Genomic DNA, 19,635 nt, shown 5'->3' on the forward strand with positions numbered 1-19,635 from the left:
GCAAATTTAGTGAAATGGAATGAATTCTCATCGAATTCTACAAAACATTGTGTTCTCCAGACTGCGGATATTTTTGCAACTCAGCAAGGGAGTAATGGCACGGCGAGCAGTAATGTCAGAAGCAGTGACATGCCAGAAGTCTTGGAAGTGATGAGACGTTCGACACGGGGAAAGGGGAAAAGAAGAGGTGCGGAGGAGCGGACGACGGGCTGTAGGAGCAGTGACAGGTGAACAGTGAGGTAAGAATTATTTTTTTTAATCCTACATTTATTCAATTCGCAGAGCATAACTTTGATGCAAATGGTCTTTTTCTGTAAAAAAGCAATTTGGCAAATTCGAATCTTGTCAGATTTGATCATCTCTAGTCAAAATCAAGACAAATCTAACATCGAAGTCTGTTATTATAATACACAGAAACATATGTATATACAATATAAAGCGATAGCAGTTGGTTGGCTGTACCTACTTACATCACTAAAGTTTTTAACCCCCTTAAAGGGGTCATTGGTTTATGCTACCTCATCTGAGTCCGATTCCAGCCGATTTAAGCGATGTGTCACTTACTGGGTGTTATGCACACGCCCGGGCTGACTGGCGTGTGCGTGATTTAGTGATTCCACTGTGCCATGAACTGGAGAGTGCCTGGAGGGGCGTAACTAAGTATCTACCCGATCCGACCAAGGTCGCACGATGGCTAACGACGCCATGCACCAGGGAGGAACCGAGCAGAGGGACCAGGTGCTACTCCAGTCCAGACCCCGGACACGGCTGTTGACCCACACCGGGGAATGCAGGAACAGGCAGGTTAGGCTGGCACACAGACAGGTGGGTACTGGCAGGCACGGCTGGCATGCAGACAGGTGGGCACTGGCAGGCACGGCTGGAGTGCAGACAGGAGGATACTGGCAGGCACGGCTGGAGTGCAGACAGGAGGGTACTGACAAGTACGTCTGGCGTGCAGACGGGGAGGTACTAGCAGGTTGGAGCACAGGCTGGATAGGGTCCATTACAGACTGGGATTTAGGAACAGAAACGCAGATGCAGTAGACAAGCAGAGCAGAGAGGAACCGCTGGAGAGGTGGGCAAGGCAGAGCAGAGAGGTACCGCCGGAGAGGTGAGCAAGCAGAGCAGGGAGAAACCGCACGAGAGAGGTGAGCAAGGCAGAGCAGGCAGGAACCGCCGGAGCGGTGAGCAAGGCAGAGCAGGCAGGGACCGCCGGAGCGGTGAGCAAGGCAGAGCAGGCAGGAACCGCCAAAGCGGTGAGCAAGGCAGAGCAGGCAGGAACCGCCGGAGCGGTGGGCAAGGCAGAGCAGGCAGGAACCTCCGGAGCGGTGAGCAAGGCAGAGCAGGCTGGAACCGCCGGAGCGGTGAGCAAGGCAGAGCAGGCAGGAACTGCCGGAGCGGTGAGCAAGGCAGAGCAGGCAGGAACCGCTGGAGCGGTGAGCAAGGGAGAGCAGGCAGGAACCGCCGGAGCGGTGAGCAAGGCAGAGCAGACAGGAACCGCCGGAGCAGTGAGCAAGGCAGAGCAGAGAGAAACCGCAGGAGCGGTGAGCAAGGCAGAGCAGAGAGAAACCGCAGGAGCGGTGAGCAAGGCAGAGCGGGCAGAAACCGCCGGAGCGGTGAGCAAGGCAGAGCAGAGGGGACAGAGCTCTGTTCACACGGAAAAGACTGGAAGGGAAAGGCAGAACCAGATACACACAAGATACTTGCAATGAAGTAGCGAGTGGACTCTAAACTCACAAACAGAAGTACAGCGACAACGAGTAGGAGTTAGGTGCAGGTTCAGACTCTGCAGGAAAAGGGAAGGTACGGACACAGAGAAAAACAGGTAACAGGCTAGGAGAGTGTTCAGACAAGAACTGACACTGCAGCGAGATACAGGAGCGGGTCTAGGTATGCGGCCCCTAGAAGGCGGGACGAACAGGCTAGGAGCGTGTTCAGACTGGCCTGGAAATACAGCCTCCAGGAAGGCAGACAGACAGGCAAGAAAACACAGATAACAGATCTAGGTATGCGGCCCCTAGAAGCCGGGACGAACAGGCTAGGAGCGTGTTCAGACTGGCCTGGAAATACAGCCTCCAGGAAGGCGGACAGACAACAGGCTAGGAGATAGTTCAGACAGGACCTGGCACATTCAGAGTCAAGGAGCACACTGAATGTTAGAGTTGCTCAGGCATCAGCTTCCAGGTGATAGATCCAGTGATAGACAGCAATAGGCTGAGGACGCATTAGGGGTGTGCCCACAGCAGCTACAAGAAACAGAAAGTAACCGGGCCGCCGCCCTAAGCAGTCAGAACAGAGACAAACAGACAGCATTAATAGAAGCCAGGCTTGCAGACTGGACTGAACATCAAGTTTGCGACCTTGCATAGTGAGAGATGCTGCACCATGCAAGCCCGCCACCAGGTATGTTACACTGGGCCCCTTACAGTAGTTTTGAATAAAAAAAAATCACTGTTTTCTCTGCTGCAGCTCTAGTCTTCTCAGTGAGAAATTCAATCTAGCCGCACCCCTGATGGTGATTGACAGTTTTCTACATATACAGTACAGACCAAAATTTTGGACACACCTTCTCATTTAAATATTTTTCTGTATTTTCATGAGTATGAAAATTGTACCTTCACACTGAAGGCATCAAAACTATGAATTAACACATGTGGAATTATATACTTCTGGTTCAGTATGCCTTCAATTTTGAATAAATCCCCCAACAGTGTCACCAGCAAAGCACCCCCACACCATCACACCTCCTCCTCCATGCTTCACGGTGGGAACCAGGCATGTAGAGTCCATCCGTTCACCTTTTCTGCGTCGCACAAAGACATGGTGGTTGGAACAAAAGATCTCAAATTTGGACTCATCGGACCAAAGCACAGATTTCCACTGGCCTAATGTCCATTCCTTGTGTTCTTTAGCCCAAACACGTCTCTTCTGCTTGTTGCCTGTCCTTAGCAGTGGTTTCCTAGCAGCTATTTTACCATGAAGGCCTGCTGCACAAAGTCTTCTCTTAACAGTTGTTGAAGAGATGTGTCTGCTGCTAGAACTCTGTGTGGCATTGACCTGGTCTCTAATCTGAGCTGCTGTTAACCTGCGATTTCTGAGGCTGGTGACTCGGATAAAATTATCCTTAGAAGCAGAGGTGACTCTTGGTCTTCCTTTCCTGGGGCGGTCCTCATGTGAGCCAGTTTCTTTGTAACGCTTGATGGTTTTTGCAACTGCACTTGGGGACACTTTCAAAGTTTGCCCAATTTTTCGCACTGACTGACCTTCATTTCTTAATTAATGATGGCCACTCATTTTTCTTTACTTAGCTGCTTTTTTCTTGCCATAATACAAATTCTAACAGTCTATTCAGTTGGACTATCAGCTGTGTATCCACCAGACTTCTGCACAACACAACTGATGGTCCCAACCCCATTTATAAGGCAAGAAATCCCACTTATTAAACCTGACAGGGCACATCTGTGAAGTGAAAACCATTTCCTGTGACTACCTCTTGAAGCTCATCAAGAGAATGCCAAGAGTGTGCAAAGCAGTCATCAAATCAAAAGGTGGCTACCTTGAAGAACCTAGAATATAAGACATATGTTCAGTTGTTTCACACTTTTTTGTTTAAGTATATAATTCCACATGTGTTAATTCATCGTTTTGATGCCTTCAGTGTGAATGTACAATTTTCATAGTCATGAAAATGCAGAAAAATCTTTAAATGAGAAGGTGTGTCCAAACTTTTGGTCTGTACTGTATATATGTAGGATATTAAAATCTGATCTTGACATTAAGATATTATAAAATGATCTGGATAAGATGACTGAATGGGCAAATGTGGCGCCCCTGCGGGTTCAGTTGCCACAGAGGTACTGCATCTCACCCAGAGGTGTGGTATCTCACTCTCAGGTAAGGATAGAGTGCTGCCCGGGTCTCTAACACCTGCATCCAACATTACACTACTCCAGACAGGCAGGACGGGCAAGATGCGCTGCTCCTCAGCTGAGCCCTGTCCCTGGCTGGAGTGGGGGGAACCAAAGTAGGGGGAACCATGTAGTGGGTGTGGGTGGAGGAAGTAGTTCAGGGGAGCTCAGTAAGAAGCGAAAGCAAAGAGAGGGTGGAAGGTTCTAGAGAGAGATTGAGTCAGAGGAAGCGTTGGGAGCAGGAGCTCTGCGGGAGCTCTGCTCAGGGAAGCGCGGGCCTGAGTGACAGAGGCCCAGGAGAAGCAGAGGAGGAAGGAACGGGAGCAGAGGAAAGGCTCCAGGAGTGAAGAAGGGATCCCAGGGGTACGGGCAGTGCTGGAAGCCACCCGTACGCCCGAATCTACAAGGCGGTGGAGGGATTGAGCCACAGAAGGGGACCGGCCCCTAACTAGTGAGAATTACAACGTTCAACTAGAAACCGGAGGCTTCTACTCTTTCAGTGAGTAGTTGCCGCATCCGCACTCAAGTCGCCAAAAAGGTAACCGCATAGGATCCAGGGAACTCCAGGTTGCCCAAAAAGATCCGGGGATACCGGCTTAGGACTCTGTTTGCGAGGCGCAGGGCAGGAAGGGTGAGAGCCAGCGCAGGAAGACGGCTGAGAAAGACATCTAGAACGGGGTCCTGTCAGGCACTCTGGAATTACCTGAGGGATTGCTGAACCCCAGCCCGGTGAACGCAGCACGACCTGGGAGGTTATAAGCTGGCAGTTGTAACCACGAGCAAAGAGAGAACTGTGAGTAAACCCTGAAGACTGCACCCCACTGTCTCTGTGAATTATTGCTGCGCCATCATCCCCTGCACCACACTGCACAACCACAGTTACTTCATCATCTACCATCACAGCACCCCCCTGGAGCTTAGCTCTACCTGTGGAGAGCTGAACTAACTCTGCTGCATTAACATCAGCTCCAGAGGATCTGCTCCGCAGCGGCGGCCCCATATAGCCGCATACCACAGGTGGCATCACGAACATTATATAAAAATTATAATCCCCTTTCCCAAAGACCCCTTTCATTGACCGCCCTGGGTCACCGCCACTGTGACATCTCCCCTAGCAACGACCGGCCCGGCTACCGAGTACCCCACGGCCCAGGGGGCGCTTCACAAACACTTGGCAGATGAGGTTTAATGTAGATAAATGTAGAGTAAGGAGCCATCATGACTGTTCCTCTCTGACCTGTCCTGAATGGAGTGGGGTCTTCTCTGCTCGCTTCGTTCTAGCTAAATATCACCTTTTGTGTTATTTTTATAGCTATTGTGCTACTGTACATTCATGAGAGAATCAAATGTATCAAACAATGTGAACACAAATATACATACCGGGGGGGGCGGAGGTGGGGGGGCACCATGAAAACGTTGGAATCCTGGGATCTGAGCTGCTGAACCAAACAGTGCTGAACTTCCTCCTCCCTGCAGTATAGTGAATACAATAATATCCATTATAAGTAGGTGTAATAAATGCCTTTATACAGATCTGTTAGTATTTACAGGAATCATACATATAAAAGCACGGCAGGATCTTGCACGGACATTGTTTGGTCACTCTGGACATTTTGATGCCAAACCAGGTCAACACAGTCACAATCAGAGATAAGCAAATTTAGTGAAATGGAATGAATTCTCATCGAATTCTACAAAACATTGTGTTCTCCAGACTGCGGATATTTTTGCAACTCAGCAAGGGAGTAATGGCACGGCGAGCAGTAATGTCAGAAGCAGTGACATGCCAGAAGTCTTGGAAGTGATGAGACGTTCGACACGGGGAAAGGGGAAAAGAAGAGGTGCGGAGGAGCGGACGACGGGCTGTAGGAGCAGTGACAGGTGAACAGTGAGGTAAGAATTATTTTTTTTAATCCTACATTTATTCAATTCGCAGAGCATAACTTTGATGCAAATGGTCTTTTTCTGTAAAAAAGCAATTTGGCAAATTCGAATCTTGTCAGATTTGATCATCTCTAGTCAAAATCAAGACAAATCTAACATCGAAGTCTGTTATTATAATACACAGAAACATATGTATATACAATATAAAGCGATAGCAGTTGGTTGGCTGTACCTACTTACATCACTAAAGTTTTTAACCCCCTTAAAGGGGTCATTGGTTTATGCTACCTCATCTGAGTCCGATTCCAGCCGATTTAAGCGATGTGTCACTTACTGGGTGTTATGCACACGCCCGGGCTGACTGGCGTGTGCGTGATTTAGTGATTCCACTGTGCCATGAACTGGAGAGTGCCTGGAGGGGCGTAACTAAGTATCTACCCGATCCGACCAAGGTCGCACGATGGCTAACGACGCCATGCACCAGGGAGGAACCGAGCAGAGGGACCAGGTGCTACTCCAGTCCAGACCCCGGACACGGCTGTTGACCCACACCGGGGAATGCAGGAACAGGCAGGTTAGGCTGGCACACAGACAGGTGGGTACTGGCAGGCACGGCTGGCATGCAGACAGGTGGGCACTGGCAGGCACGGCTGGAGTGCAGACAGGAGGATACTGGCAGGCACGGCTGGAGTGCAGACAGGAGGGTACTGACAAGTACGTCTGGCGTGCAGACGGGGAGGTACTAGCAGGTTGGAGCACAGGCTGGATAGGGTCCATTACAGACTGGGATTTAGGAACAGAAACGCAGATGCAGTAGACAAGCAGAGCAGAGAGGAACCGCTGGAGAGGTGGGCAAGGCAGAGCAGAGAGGTACCGCCGGAGAGGTGAGCAAGCAGAGCAGGGAGAAACCGCACGAGAGAGGTGAGCAAGGCAGAGCAGGCAGGAACCGCCGGAGCGGTGAGCAAGGCAGAGCAGGCAGGGACCGCCGGAGCGGTGAGCAAGGCAGAGCAGGCAGGAACCGCCGAAGCGGTGAGCAAGGCAGAGCAGGCAGGAACCGCCGGAGCGGTGGGCAAGGCAGAGCAGGCAGGAACCTCCGGAGCGGTGAGCAAGGCAGAGCAGGCTGGAACCGCCGGAGCGGTGAGCAAGGCAGAGCAGGCAGGAACTGCCGGAGCGGTGAGCAAGGCAGAGCAGGCAGGAACCGCTGGAGCGGTGAGCAAGGGAGAGCAGGCAGGAACCGCCGGAGCGGTGAGCAAGGCAGAGCAGACAGGAACCGCCGGAGCAGTGAGCAAGGCAGAGCAGAGAGAAACCGCAGGAGCGGTGAGCAAGGCAGAGCAGAGAGAAACCGCAGGAGCGGTGAGCAAGGCAGAGCGGGCAGAAACCGCCGGAGCGGTGAGCAAGGCAGAGCAGAGGGGACAGAGCTCTGTTCACACGGAAAAGACTGGAAGGGAAAGGCAGAACCAGATACACACAAGATACTTGCAATGAAGTAGCGAGTGGACTCTAAACTCACAAACAGAAGTACAGCGACAACGAGTAGGAGTTAGGTGCAGGTTCAGACTCTGCAGGAAAAGGGAAGGTACGGACACAGAGAAAAACAGGTAACAGGCTAGGAGAGTGTTCAGACAAGAACTGACACTGCAGCGAGATACAGGAGCGGGTCTAGGTATGCGGCCCCTAGAAGGCGGGACGAACAGGCTAGGAGCGTGTTCAGACTGGCCTGGAAATACAGCCTCCAGGAAGGCAGACAGACAGGCAAGAAAACACAGATAACAGATCTAGGTATGCGGCCCCTAGAAGCCGGGACGAACAGGCTAGGAGCGTGTTCAGACTGGCCTGGAAATACAGCCTCCAGGAAGGCGGACAGACAACAGGCTAGGAGATAGTTCAGACAGGACCTGGCACATTCAGAGTCAAGGAGCACACTGAATGTTAGAGTTGCTCAGGCATCAGCTTCCAGGTGATAGATCCAGTGATAGACAGCAATAGGCTGAGGACGCATTAGGGGTGTGCCCACAGCAGCTACAAGAAACAGAAAGTAACCGGGCCGCCGCCCTAAGCAGTCAGAACAGAGACAAACAGACAGCATTAATAGAAGCCAGGCTTGCAGACTGGACTGAACATCAAGTTTGCGACCTTGCATAGTGAGAGATGCTGCACCATGCAAGCCCGCCACCAGGTATGTTACACTGGGCCCCTTACAGTAGTTTTGAATAAAAAAAAATCACTGTTTTCTCTGCTGCAGCTCTAGTCTTCTCAGTGAGAAATTCAATCTAGCCGCACCCCTGATGGTGATTGACAGTTTTCTACATATACAGTACAGACCAAAATTTTGGACACACCTTCTCATTTAAATATTTTTCTGTATTTTCATGAGTATGAAAATTGTACCTTCACACTGAAGGCATCAAAACTATGAATTAACACATGTGGAATTATATACTTCTGGTTCAGTATGCCTTCAATTTTGAATAAATCCCCCAACAGTGTCACCAGCAAAGCACCCCCACACCATCACACCTCCTCCTCCATGCTTCACGGTGGGAACCAGGCATGTAGAGTCCATCCGTTCACCTTTTCTGCGTCGCACAAAGACATGGTGGTTGGAACAAAAGATCTCAAATTTGGACTCATCGGACCAAAGCACAGATTTCCACTGGTCTAATGTCCATTCCTTGTGTTCTTTAGCCCAAACACGTCTCTTCTGCTTGTTGCCTGTCCTTAGCAGTGGTTTCCTAGCAGCTATTTTACCATGAAGGCCTGCTGCACAAAGTCTTCTCTTAACAGTTGTTGAAGAGATGTGTCTGCTGCTAGAACTCTGTGTGGCATTGACCTGGTCTCTAATCTGAGCTGCTGTTAACCTGCGATTTCTGAGGCTGGTGACTCGGATAAAATTATCCTTAGAAGCAGAGGTGACTCTTGGTCTTCCTTTCCTGGGGCGGTCCTCATGTGAGCCAGTTTCTTTGTAACGCTTGATGGTTTTTGCAACTGCACTTGGGGACACTTTCAAAGTTTGCCCAATTTTTCGCACTGACTGACCTTCATTTCTTAATTAATGATGGCCACTCATTTTTCTTTACTTAGCTGCTTTTTTCTTGCCATAATACAAATTCTAACAGTCTATTCAGTTGGACTATCAGCTGTGTATCCACCAGACTTCTGCACAACACAACTGATGGTCCCAACCCCATTTATAAGGCAAGAAATCCCACTTATTAAACCTGACAGGGCACATCTGTGAAGTGAAAACCATTTCCTGTGACTACCTCTTGAAGCTCATCAAGAGAATGCTGTAGTGCCGGCGTCCCTGCCCTCTGCTAGGCAGGGACGCTGCTCCCCTCACCGCTCTGCTTCGTGCCCGGCTTCCTCCCCCCGCTCTGCTGTCAGCGCGCGCTCCGTCCCGGCGTCCTCCTCCTGCTCTGCTCTCAGCGCGCGCTCCTTCCCGGCCCCTGTGCTTAGGGCGCGCGCGCGCGCGCTCCCCTCCTCTTAAAGGGGCCGCGCGCGCCGCCCTAAAGAGTCCCCGGCCAATGGCCGGAGGACTTCATCATATATAAGGCACCTCCTCCAAAATGGAGGTGCCCGAGCAATGTTGTTTGCACCTGTGTCTCACCTGTGCTTCAGCCCTCAGGTCCCGTTGCCAGTTTCCTGCCAGTTTCCTGCTAGTTACCTGCCAGTTACCTGCCTGATTCCTGCCTGAATACTTGTTACCTGTCTGCCTGCCTGAGGTCCGACGGTCTGCCTTACTACTCCGGTCAGTCTGTCTATGGACCAGCTTGCCCGCTCACCTGGGAGCGCTTCTCCGTTATCTGCCTGCTTGCCAGCCCGGAGGCTCCGTTGTCACGTGCTGTGACCACCAGCTATCTCAGAGACTCTTGCCCGCTCACCTGGGAGCGCATCTCCGTTACCTGCCTGCTTGCCAGCCCGGAGGCTCCGTTGTCACGTGCTGTGACCACCAGCTATCTCAGAGACTCTTGCCCGCTCACCTGGGAGCGCATCTCCGTTACCTGCCTGCTTGCCAGCCCGGAGGTCCCGTTGTCACGTGCGGTGACCACCAGCTATTCCAGAGACTCTTGCCCGCTCACCTGGGAGCGCTTCTCCGTTACCTACCTGCCTGCCAGCCCGGAGGTTCCGCCGTCACGTGCCTTGACCACCTGCTATTCCAGAGACTCTCGCTTGCTCACCTGGGAGCACACATCTACCATCTGCCTGCTAGCCTACCCGGAGGCTCTGCCATCACAGGTCGTACCTACCCCTTACCCAGAGACTGCCCTGATCACTTGCCGTAACTCCCTGTCCGTTCACCCAGAGACTGCCACCCGCTCCCTTACAAGGGCCGCCCCCTTGTATAGTAGCTCAGAGGTTCCGCCTTCCGGACCCGTTACAGTTTGCTCGGGCCATGGAACCCGGTGGCACCCAAGCTCCCTCGCTCTCGGACCTCTGTCTTGAACTGTCCCGTCAGAGGTCCCAACAGGAGGCCATCCTGGGTCACCTGCGGAATGTTAATACTCGCCTGAACACTCTGTCTGATCCACCAACAACCTCCGCCAGTGCCATATCTTGCAATCCGGCAGCTCCGCTGCCCACTAATACTATGGTATCCTACCCCGGACCCCGGCTTTCTGCACCTCCTCGCTTCGGAGGCGACCCCGTCCAGGCTCGGGGCTTCTTAAATCAGTGCACCCTGCACTTTGAACTTTTGTCCTACCAGTTTAACTCCGACCGGGCCAAAATTGCCTTCATCATGTCCCATCTCACCGGGGAGGCCCTGGCCTGGCTGAATCCTCTATGGGAGAGAGGAGACCCCCTGGTGTCCAACTTGCCTGCTTTTCTCACGGCTTTCCGGAAAGTCTTCGACGAACCCGGACGGAAGACCTCATCTGCATCATCGTTGCTTCGCCTCCGTCAGGGGAGTCTCACCGTGGGCCAATATGCCATACGGTTCCGTACCCTTGCCTCGGAGCTGGCCTGGGATAACGACGCTCTGGTTTCCGTCTTCTGGGAGGGTCTGTCCGGCCGTATTAAAGATGAACTTGCCGGTCGGGACATTCCTACCACTCTCGATGACTTAATAACTCTTGCCACCCGGATTGACCTACGGTTCCAGGAGCGTGCCAAAGAGGTCACCCGTGAGAGAAGGATTCCACGTTTAGCTCCTACTTTCCAGAAACCCGTCATTCCCTCCATCTCTCCCCAGGTACATTCTCCTGAGCCTATGCAGGTCGACCAGACCAAGATGGTCAAAACCCGTCAGGACTCACGCCGTGCCGAGGGGAGCTGCTTCTACTGTGGCAGTAAGGAGCACCGGATCCGTGCCTGCCCGGAGAGGTCGGGAAACGCCTGTGTCTAGGTTCGCTCAGAGAGGTCCACCTAAACAAGAATAAATCCTCTCCATCCCTGCTGTTGTCAGTTTCGATCATCTACGGGGAGAACCGTTATTTCGAACTAGCCCAACTTGACTCTGGAGCAGCCGGGAACCTTATTTCACAGTCCCTGGTTGAGAAATACCGCATCCCCACCAAACCTCTGGCTGTACCCTTGTCTGTCGCTGCCGTGGATGGGGGCCTCTTACCTCGCCCCATTCAACTCATCACCGAATCCATTACCCTGCAGGTGGGAATGCTGCATTCTGAAAGTATCTTCTTTCATGTTCTGCCTGGACTCTCTCACGCCCTCTTGCTAGGTCTGCCCTGGCTCCAGAGACATGCACCCGTGCTAGACTGGCAAACCGGAGAGGTCCTTCGCTGGGGACAAGACTGTCATAAAACCTGCCTGGTTCCCGTCCATCCCGTCCGTCCCTCTCCTACCCCAGCTAATCTACCTGGACTTCCGATTCCTTATTGGTCTTATGCAGATGTCTTTAATAAAAAGGAGGCAGAGACATTACCACCACATAGACCATACGACTGTCCCATCGATCTGCTACCCGGTACTACTCCTCCCCGTGGGCGTATCTATCCTTTATCCGCTGCTGAGACCCGGTCAATGTCCGAATATATTGAGGAGAATCTGGCCAGAGGATTCATCCGGAAATCTACCTCCCCGGCGGGAGCAGGCTTCTTTTTCGTCAAAAAGAAGGACGGCTCTCTCCGTCCCTGTATAGACTATAGAGGCCTAAACCTGATCACGGTGAAGAATAAGTACCCCCTTCCGCTCATTCCAGAATTATTTGATCGTCTGAGGGGGGCTAGGATCTTCACCAAACTGGACCTTCGTGGGGCGTACAACCTGGTTCGTATTCGTCAGGGGGATGAATGGAAGACGGCATTCAACACCCGGGACGGCCACTATGAATACCTGGTAATGCCCTTTGGTCTCTGTAACGCTCCTGCCGTCTTTCAAGAGTTGGTCAATGACATCTTCCGGGACCTTCTCTACTCCTGCGTAGTGGTGTACCTGGACGACATCTTGGTCTTCTCTCCGGATCTCCAGACTCACCGGAGGGACGTTCGTCAGGTCCTGCTCAGGCTAAGGCAGAACCATCTCTACGCTAAATTTGAGAAGTGCCTCTTTGAGCAGACCTCGCTTCCGTTTCTGGGCTACATTATCTCTCAGACCGGCCTACAAATGGATCCTGAGAAACTGTCTGCCATCGAGAAATGGCCCCGACCGGAGGGGTTGAAGGCCATTCAGCGATTCCTGGGCTTCGCCAACTACTACCGCCTCTTCATACCACACTTCTCTTCCCGGACGGCCCCAATTTCTGCGCTCACCCGTAAAGGTACTAATCCCAAAGAGTGGCCACCCGAAGCAGAGGAGGCCTTTCTTTCCCTTAAACAGGCCTTCTCTTCCGCCCCGGTGCTGCATCGCCCAGATGGCAACAAGCAGTTCTTCCTGGAAGTTGACGCCTCCTCCTCTGGAGCCGGAGCGGTACTTACTCAAAAATCTTCTTCCGGGAGGATGGTAACTTGTGGCTTCTTCTCTAAACTCTTCTCCTCCTCTGAGCGCAACTATTCCATAGGAGACCGAGAGTTATTGGCCATCAAACTGGCATTGGAGGAGTGGCGTTACCTGCTCGAGGGGGCTCTTCACCCGGTAATAATTTACACTGACCACAAGAACTTGGCTTACCTCCAGCATGCCCAGAGACTTAACCCGCGCCAAGCCCGGTGGTCCTTGTTTTTTGCTCGTTTTGATTTTGTCCTTCATTTTCGCCCGGCTGACAAAAACGTCAAGGCGGACGCCTTGTCTCGATCCTTTCTGGTGTCTGATCTCGAGGAGGATCCGAAACATATCATCGATCCCGCCAGAGTAATGCAGGTGGCTCCCGTGAGTCTAAATCGTCTTCCTCCTGGTAAGACGTTCGTACCAGTACCTGATCGGGAGAAGATCCTACACTGGGGTCATTCGTCTAAACTAGCTGGCCACGCCGGTCAGAAAAAGACCCTCCAGCTTATTACCCGGCACTACTGGTGGCCAAACCTGCACAAGGATGTAATAGACTTTGTTTCTGCCTGTGTGTCCTGCGCCCGCAACAAAGTTCCGAGACACCTGCCGGCCGGCCGCCTCCTACCTCTGCCAGTACCTGCTGCCCCCTGGCAGCATATAGCGATGGACTTCATTACTGATCTGCCCGTCTCTGCCGGTTGTACGGTCATTTGGGTGGTCGCTGACCGCTTCTCCAAGATGGCTCACTTAATTCCACTGCCAGGTCTTCCGTCTGCACCCGAGCTGGCTAAAGACTTTATCCGCCACATCTTCCGTCTTCATGGCCTGCCCCGTCACATCGTGTCGGATCGTGGGGTACAGTTCACTTCCCGTTTCTGGAGAGCCACTTGTAAATTGCTGGACGTCACCCTGGACTTCTCCTCCGCTTACCATCCACAGTCTAATGGGCAAGTGGAGCGGATCAATCAGAACCTGACCAGTTACCTTCGGCACTTCGTTAATGCCCACCATTCTGACTGGGTGGATCTCCTGCCATGGGCCGAATTCTCGTACAACAATCACGAGAGCGAGTCTTCCTCCAAATCCCCGTTTTTTGTAGTCTACGGTCAGCATCCTCGGATCCCGTTTCCCGTCTCCACCTCGGCGGACAATCCGGCTGCGGAATCTCTTGTTAACAAATTTTCCTCCATATGGGAGAGTACCCGGTCCGCACTCCTTCTGTCATCCGAGCGTATGAAAAGACACGCTGACAAAAAACGTCTGGACCCTCCTCAATTCCGCCCTGGGGATAAAGTCTGGCTCTCGTCCAAATATGTCCGGCTCAAGATCCCTTCCTATAAGTTAGGGCCTCGGTTCATCGGCCCACTGGAGGTCATCAGTCAGATCAACCCGGTGGCCTATAAATTGAAACTCCCGGCCAACTTACGGATCCCTAACTCCTTCCATGTGTCTCTCCTCAAACCTGTGGTGCTTAACTCTTTTTCCAAATCTACAGGTACGCCTCCTGCTCCGGTTTCTGCTGAGGACGAGTTTGAGGTAGAGAACATTCTTGCCACCAAAAGGGTAAGAGGAAAGACCTTTTTCCTGGTAGATTGGAAGGGGTTTGGTCCTGAGGAGAGAACGTGGGAGCCCCGGGAGAACATCCATGCCCCTCTCATCCTAGCTAAATTTCTGTCTGGCCTAAAAAAGGGGGGGCCTAAAGGGGGGGGTACTGTAGTGCCGGCGTCCCTGCCCTCTGCTAGGCAGGGACGCTGCTCCCCTCACCGCTCTGCTCCGTGCCCGGCTTCCTCCCCCCGCTCTGCTGTCAGCGCGCGCTCCGTCCCGGCGTCCTCCTCCTGCTCTGCTCTCAGCGCGCGCTCCTTCCCGGACCCTGTGCTTAGGGCGCGCGCGCGCGCGCTCCCCTCCTCTTAAAGGGGCCGCGCGCGCCGCCCTAAAGAGTCCCCGGCCAATGGCCGGAGGACTTCATCATATATAAGGCACCTCCTCCAAAATGGAGGTGCCCGAGCAATGTTGTTTGCACCTGTGTCTCACCTGTGCTTCAGCCCTCAGGTCCCGTTGCCAGTTTCCTGCCAGTTTCCTGCTAGTTACCTGCCAGTTACCTGCCTGATTCCTGCCTGAGGTCCGACGGTCTGCCTTACTACTCCGGTCAGTCTGTCTATGGACCAGCTTGCCCGCTCACCTGGGAGCGCTTCTCCGTTATCTGCCTGCTTGCCAGCCCGGAGGCTCCGTTGTCACGTGCTGTGACCACCAGCTATCTCAGAGACTCTTGCCCGCTCACCTGGGAGCGCATCTCCGTTACCTGCCTGCTTGCCAGCCCGGAGGCTCCGTTGTCACGTGCTGTGACCACCAGCTATCTCAGAGACTCTTGCCCGCTCACCTGGGAGCGCATCTCCGTTACCTGCCTGCTTGCCAGCCCGGAGGTCCCGTTGTCACGTGCGGTGACCACCAGCTATTCCAGAGACTCTTGCCCGCTCACCTGGGAGCGCTTCTCCGTTACCTACCTGCCTGCCAGCCCGGAGGTTCCGCCGTCACGTGCCGTGACCACCTGCTATTCCAGAGACTCTCGCTTGCTCACCTGGGAGCACACATCTACCATCTGCCTGCTAGCCTACCCGGAGGCTCTGCCATCACAGGTCGTACCTACCCCTTACCCAGAGACTGCCCTGATCACTTGCCGTAACTCCCTGTCCGTTCACCCAGAGACTGCCACCCGCTCCCTTACAAGGGCCGCCCCCTTGTATAGTAGCTCAGAGGTTCCGCCTCCCGGACCCGTTACAAATGCCAAGAGTGTGCAAAGCAGTCATCAAATCAAAAGGTGGCTACCTTGAAGAACCTAGAATATAAGACATATGTTCAGTTGTTTCACACTTTTTTGTTTAAGTATATAATTCCACATGTGTTAATTCATCGTTTTGATGCCTTCAGTGTGAATGTACAATTTTCATAGTCATGAAAATGCAGAAAAATCTTTAAATGAGAAGGTGTGTCCAAACTTTTGGTCTGTACTGTATATATGTAGGATATTAAAATCTGATCTTGACATTAAGATATTATAAAATGATCTGGATAAGATGACTGAATGGGCAAATGTGGCGCCCCTTGGGTTCAGTTGCCACAGAGGTACTGCATCTCACCCAGAGGTGTGGTATCTCACTCTCAGGTAAGGATAGAGTGCTGCCCGGGTCTCTAACACCTGCATCCAACATTACACTACTCCAGACAGGCAGGACGGGCAAGATGCGCTGCTCCTCAGCTGAGCCCTGTCCCTGGCTGGAGTGGGGGGAACCAAAGTAGGGGGAACCATGTAGTGGGTGTGGGTGGAGGAAGTAGTTCAGGGGAGCTCAGTAAGAAGCGAAAGCAAAGAGAGGGTGGAAGGTTCTAGAGAGAGATTGAGTCAGAGGAAGCGTTGGGAGCAGGAGCTCTGCGGGAGCTCTGCTCAGGGAAGCGCGGGCCTGAGTGACAGAGGCCCAGGAGAAGCAGAGGAGGAAGGAACGGGAGCAGAGGAAAGGCTCCAGGAGTGAAGAAGGGATCCCAGGGGTACGGGCAGTGCTGGAAGCCACCCGTACGCCCGAATCTACAAGGCGGTGGAGGGATTGAGCCGCAGAAGGGGACCGGCCCCTAACTAGTGAGAATTACAACGTTCAACTAGAAACCGGAGGCTTCTACTCTTTCAGTGAGTAGTTGCCGCATCCGCACTCAAGTCGCCAAAAAGGTAACCGCATAGGATCCAGGGAACTCCAGGTTGCCCAAAAAGATCAGAGGATACCGGCTTGGGACTCTGTTTGCGAGGCGCAGGGCAGGAAGGGTGAGAGCCAGCGCAGGAAGACGGCTGAGAAAGACATCTAGAACGGGGTTCTCTCAGGCACTCTGGAATTACCTGAGGGATTGCTGAACCCCAGCCCGGTGAACGCAGCACGACCTGGGAGGTTATAAGCTGGCAGTTGTAACCAGGAGCAAAGAGAGAACTGTGAGTAAACCCTGAAGACTGCACCCCACTGTCTCTGTGAATTATTGCTGCGCCATCATCCCCTGCACCACACTGCACAACCACAGTTACTTCATCATCTACCATCACAGCACCGCCCTGGAGCTTAGCTCTACCTGTGGAGAGCTGAACCAACTCTGCTGCATTAACATCAGCTCCAGAGGATCTGCTCCGCAGCGGCGGCCCCATATAGCCGCATACCACAGGTGGCGTCACGAACATTATATAAAAACTATAATCCCCTTTCCCAAAGACCCCTTTCATTGACCGCCCTGGGTCACGGACTGGGTCACCGCCACTGTGACATCTCCCCTAGCAACGACCGGCCCGGCTACCGAGTACCCCACGGCCCAGGGGGCGCTTCACAAACACTTGGCAGATGAGGTTTAATGTAGATAAATGTAGAGTAAGGAGCCATCATGACTGTTCCTCTCTGACCTGTCCTGAATGGAGTGGGGTCTTCTCTGCTTGCTTCGTTCTAGCTAAATATCACCTTTTGTGTTATTTTTATAGCTATTGTGCTACTGTACATTCATGAGAGAATCAAATGTATCAAACAATGTGAACACAAATATACATACCGGGGGGGGCGGAGGTGGGGGGGCACCATGAAAACGTTGGAATCCTGGGATCTGAGCTGCTGAACCAAACAGTGCTGAACTTCCTCCTCCCTGCAGTATAGTGAATACAATAATATCCATTATAAGTAGGTGTAATAAATGCCTTTATACAGATCTGTTAGTATTTACAGGAATCATACATATAAAAGCACGGCAGGATCTTGCACGGACATTGTTTGGTCACTCTGGACATTTTGATGCCAAACCAGGTCAACACAGTCACAATCAGAGATAAGCAAATTTAGTGAAATGGAATGAATTCTCATCGAATTCTACAAAACATTGTGTTCTCCAGACTGCGGATATTTTTGCAACTCAGCAAGGGAGTAATGGCACGGCGAGCAGTAATGTCAGAAGCAGTGACATGCCAGAAGTCTTGGAAGTGATGAGACGTTCGACACGGGGAAAGGGGAAAAGAAGAGGTGCGGAGGAGCGGACGACGGGCTGTAGGAGCAGTGACAGGTGAACAGTGAGGTAAGAATTATTTTTTTTAATCCTACATTTATTCAATTCGCAGAGCATAACTTTGATGCAAATGGTCTTTTTCTGTAAAAAAGCAATTTGGCAAATTCGAATCTTGTCAGATTTGATCATCTCTAGTCAAAATCAAGACAAATCTAACATCGAAGTCTGTTATTATAATACACAGAAACATATGTATATACAATATAAAGAGATAGCAGTTGGTTGGCTGTACCTACTGACATCACTAAAGTTTTTAACCCCCTTAAAGGGGTCATTGGTTTATGCTACCTCATCTGAGTCCGATTCCAGACGATTTAAGCGATGTGTCCCTTACTGGGTCCCTTACAGTAGTTTTGAATAAAAAAAAATCACTGTTTTCTCTGCTGCAGCTCTAGTCTTCTCAGTGAGGAATTCAATCTAGCCGCACCCCTGATGGTGATTGACAGTTTTCTGCAAATACTGTACATTGCATTGTCTAAAAACTCTCAAATAGTTATGGTCGGTATAGGTAGGCAGAGCTTATAGATATGGAGGATTACATAGTAGGAACTCACCATTGAGAGTACTAACAGGGCTGCAGCTGATAAGACAGCATTTTATCAAAACCAAGTAATTGATATAGCATGGGAATCTGGGTCTCTGTCCTCAGATATGGAACCATAAACCTGGTGACATATTTACTTTAACGACCAAACCTCAAAAATGGCTTAATGTTCAGACACCTTTTTCTTGTTTTTTGCCCTTTCATATTTCAGAACCCGTAACATTTTTTTTTCACTGATGTGACTATATGAGGTCTTATTTTATAATGGCAGAAATTGTTAGGAAACAGGTGCGTACCGCCTAAAGTGATAGACCACGTAACCACTATCGGGCCCGTGACCTGGGGCGGCAGTGACAGGATTTTCCCTCTAAAGTTTTTACTGCTAAGCTAACTCACAGCGCTAACTGCAAACAGGACCGGTCTTTGGAAGTAGTAGTAAGGAGCTGCTTTATTATGACAGGCAGAATGATAAGAGTGCAGCCAATGCCAGCCAAAGGAAGGGTGGAACATTCGATTATCCAATTCCTGCTGTGCCCGCTCTCCTACTAAGGATACGCTCACATCTGCATATATAAAGTAGCTGAGATTCTCAGCCAGAAAAGTTAGAATGTCAGGCAAGTGTCATGCATTTTTTTCTCACCTAGCATCCGTATGCCATGCAAGTGCTAAGCAAGTGTGCGTTTTTTCCTCACCTAGCATCCGTATGACATGCGTATGCAATCCATATGCAATGCATTTTGAACATCAGCTTATACATACAGTAATTCTCTGTCATTTCAAGCTAGTTTTCGAACTAATAAAACAATCTTATATATAGATATAGATAGATAGAAATATGTCATTGAGATGTATAATCAGTGCTTTGTGTGTGTAGTTTTCTGTACTTGTATTTAGCTACTAAATAAAGAAATAAAAAAATAGCGTGGAGTCCACCTTATTTTTATTAACCAGCTGAGGGAAAGCAGACAGCTGAGAGCTGGTTTTAAAAGTCTAGGAAGGGGGCAATAAACATGGAGCTTTTCAAGCTATAAATGTCAGCTCACAGCTGTTTGCATAGCATTTACTGGTTATTAAAAAGGGGGAACCCCCCCAAAAAATGACGTGGGGTTTCCTCTATTTTTATTACCAACCAGCAAAGGCTAAACAGGCAGCTGCGGGCTGGTATTAATAGCCAGAGAAGGGGCCATGGATATTGGCCCCCTCCCAGACTAATTGTTAGAATCTGTTTCTTTGGGACCATCCGCCATTTTGTTGTGGTTTTCTGGCTGTTGGTCTTATTCCCCTGGTGTTGGTTTTGACTAAGGTCAGGTGATTGTATCACCCTTTATTACCCAACACCTGCCT

The 19,635-nt window shown here is 51.3% G+C and overlaps 1 protein-coding gene and 1 long non-coding RNA gene across 12 annotated transcripts in view; one reads left to right on the plus strand and one right to left on the minus strand.

The window, feature by feature from the left end:
• Positions 1-19,635, minus strand: part of PARP4 (poly(ADP-ribose) polymerase family member 4) — a 275,659-nt gene that overhangs the window by 54,949 nt on the left and 201,075 nt on the right. For all 11 annotated transcript variants that reach the window (XM_073662418.1, XM_073662419.1, XM_073662416.1 and 8 more), the window contains 2 exons: positions 17,244-17,333; positions 5,292-5,381 (listed from right to left, as the gene is read on the minus strand). In XM_073662418.1, the coding sequence (XP_073518519.1) occupies positions 5,292-5,381; positions 17,244-17,333 (180 nt within the window). The remainder of the gene's footprint in view (positions 1-5,291; positions 5,382-17,243; positions 17,334-19,635) is intronic.
• LOC141194675 (uncharacterized) lies at positions 51-17,752 on the plus strand. The gene is made up of 3 exons (XR_012267301.1): positions 51-239; positions 5,626-5,804; positions 17,578-17,752. It is a non-coding gene; the product is annotated as an uncharacterized lncRNA (long non-coding RNA).

The sequence above is a fragment of the Phyllobates terribilis genome, unplaced genomic scaffold (assembly GCF_046119375.1).
Source record: "Phyllobates terribilis strain yellow unplaced genomic scaffold, ASM4611937v1 Scaffold_2__4_contigs__length_985480577, whole genome shotgun sequence".
NCBI lineage: Eukaryota > Metazoa > Chordata > Amphibia > Anura > Dendrobatidae > Phyllobates > Phyllobates terribilis.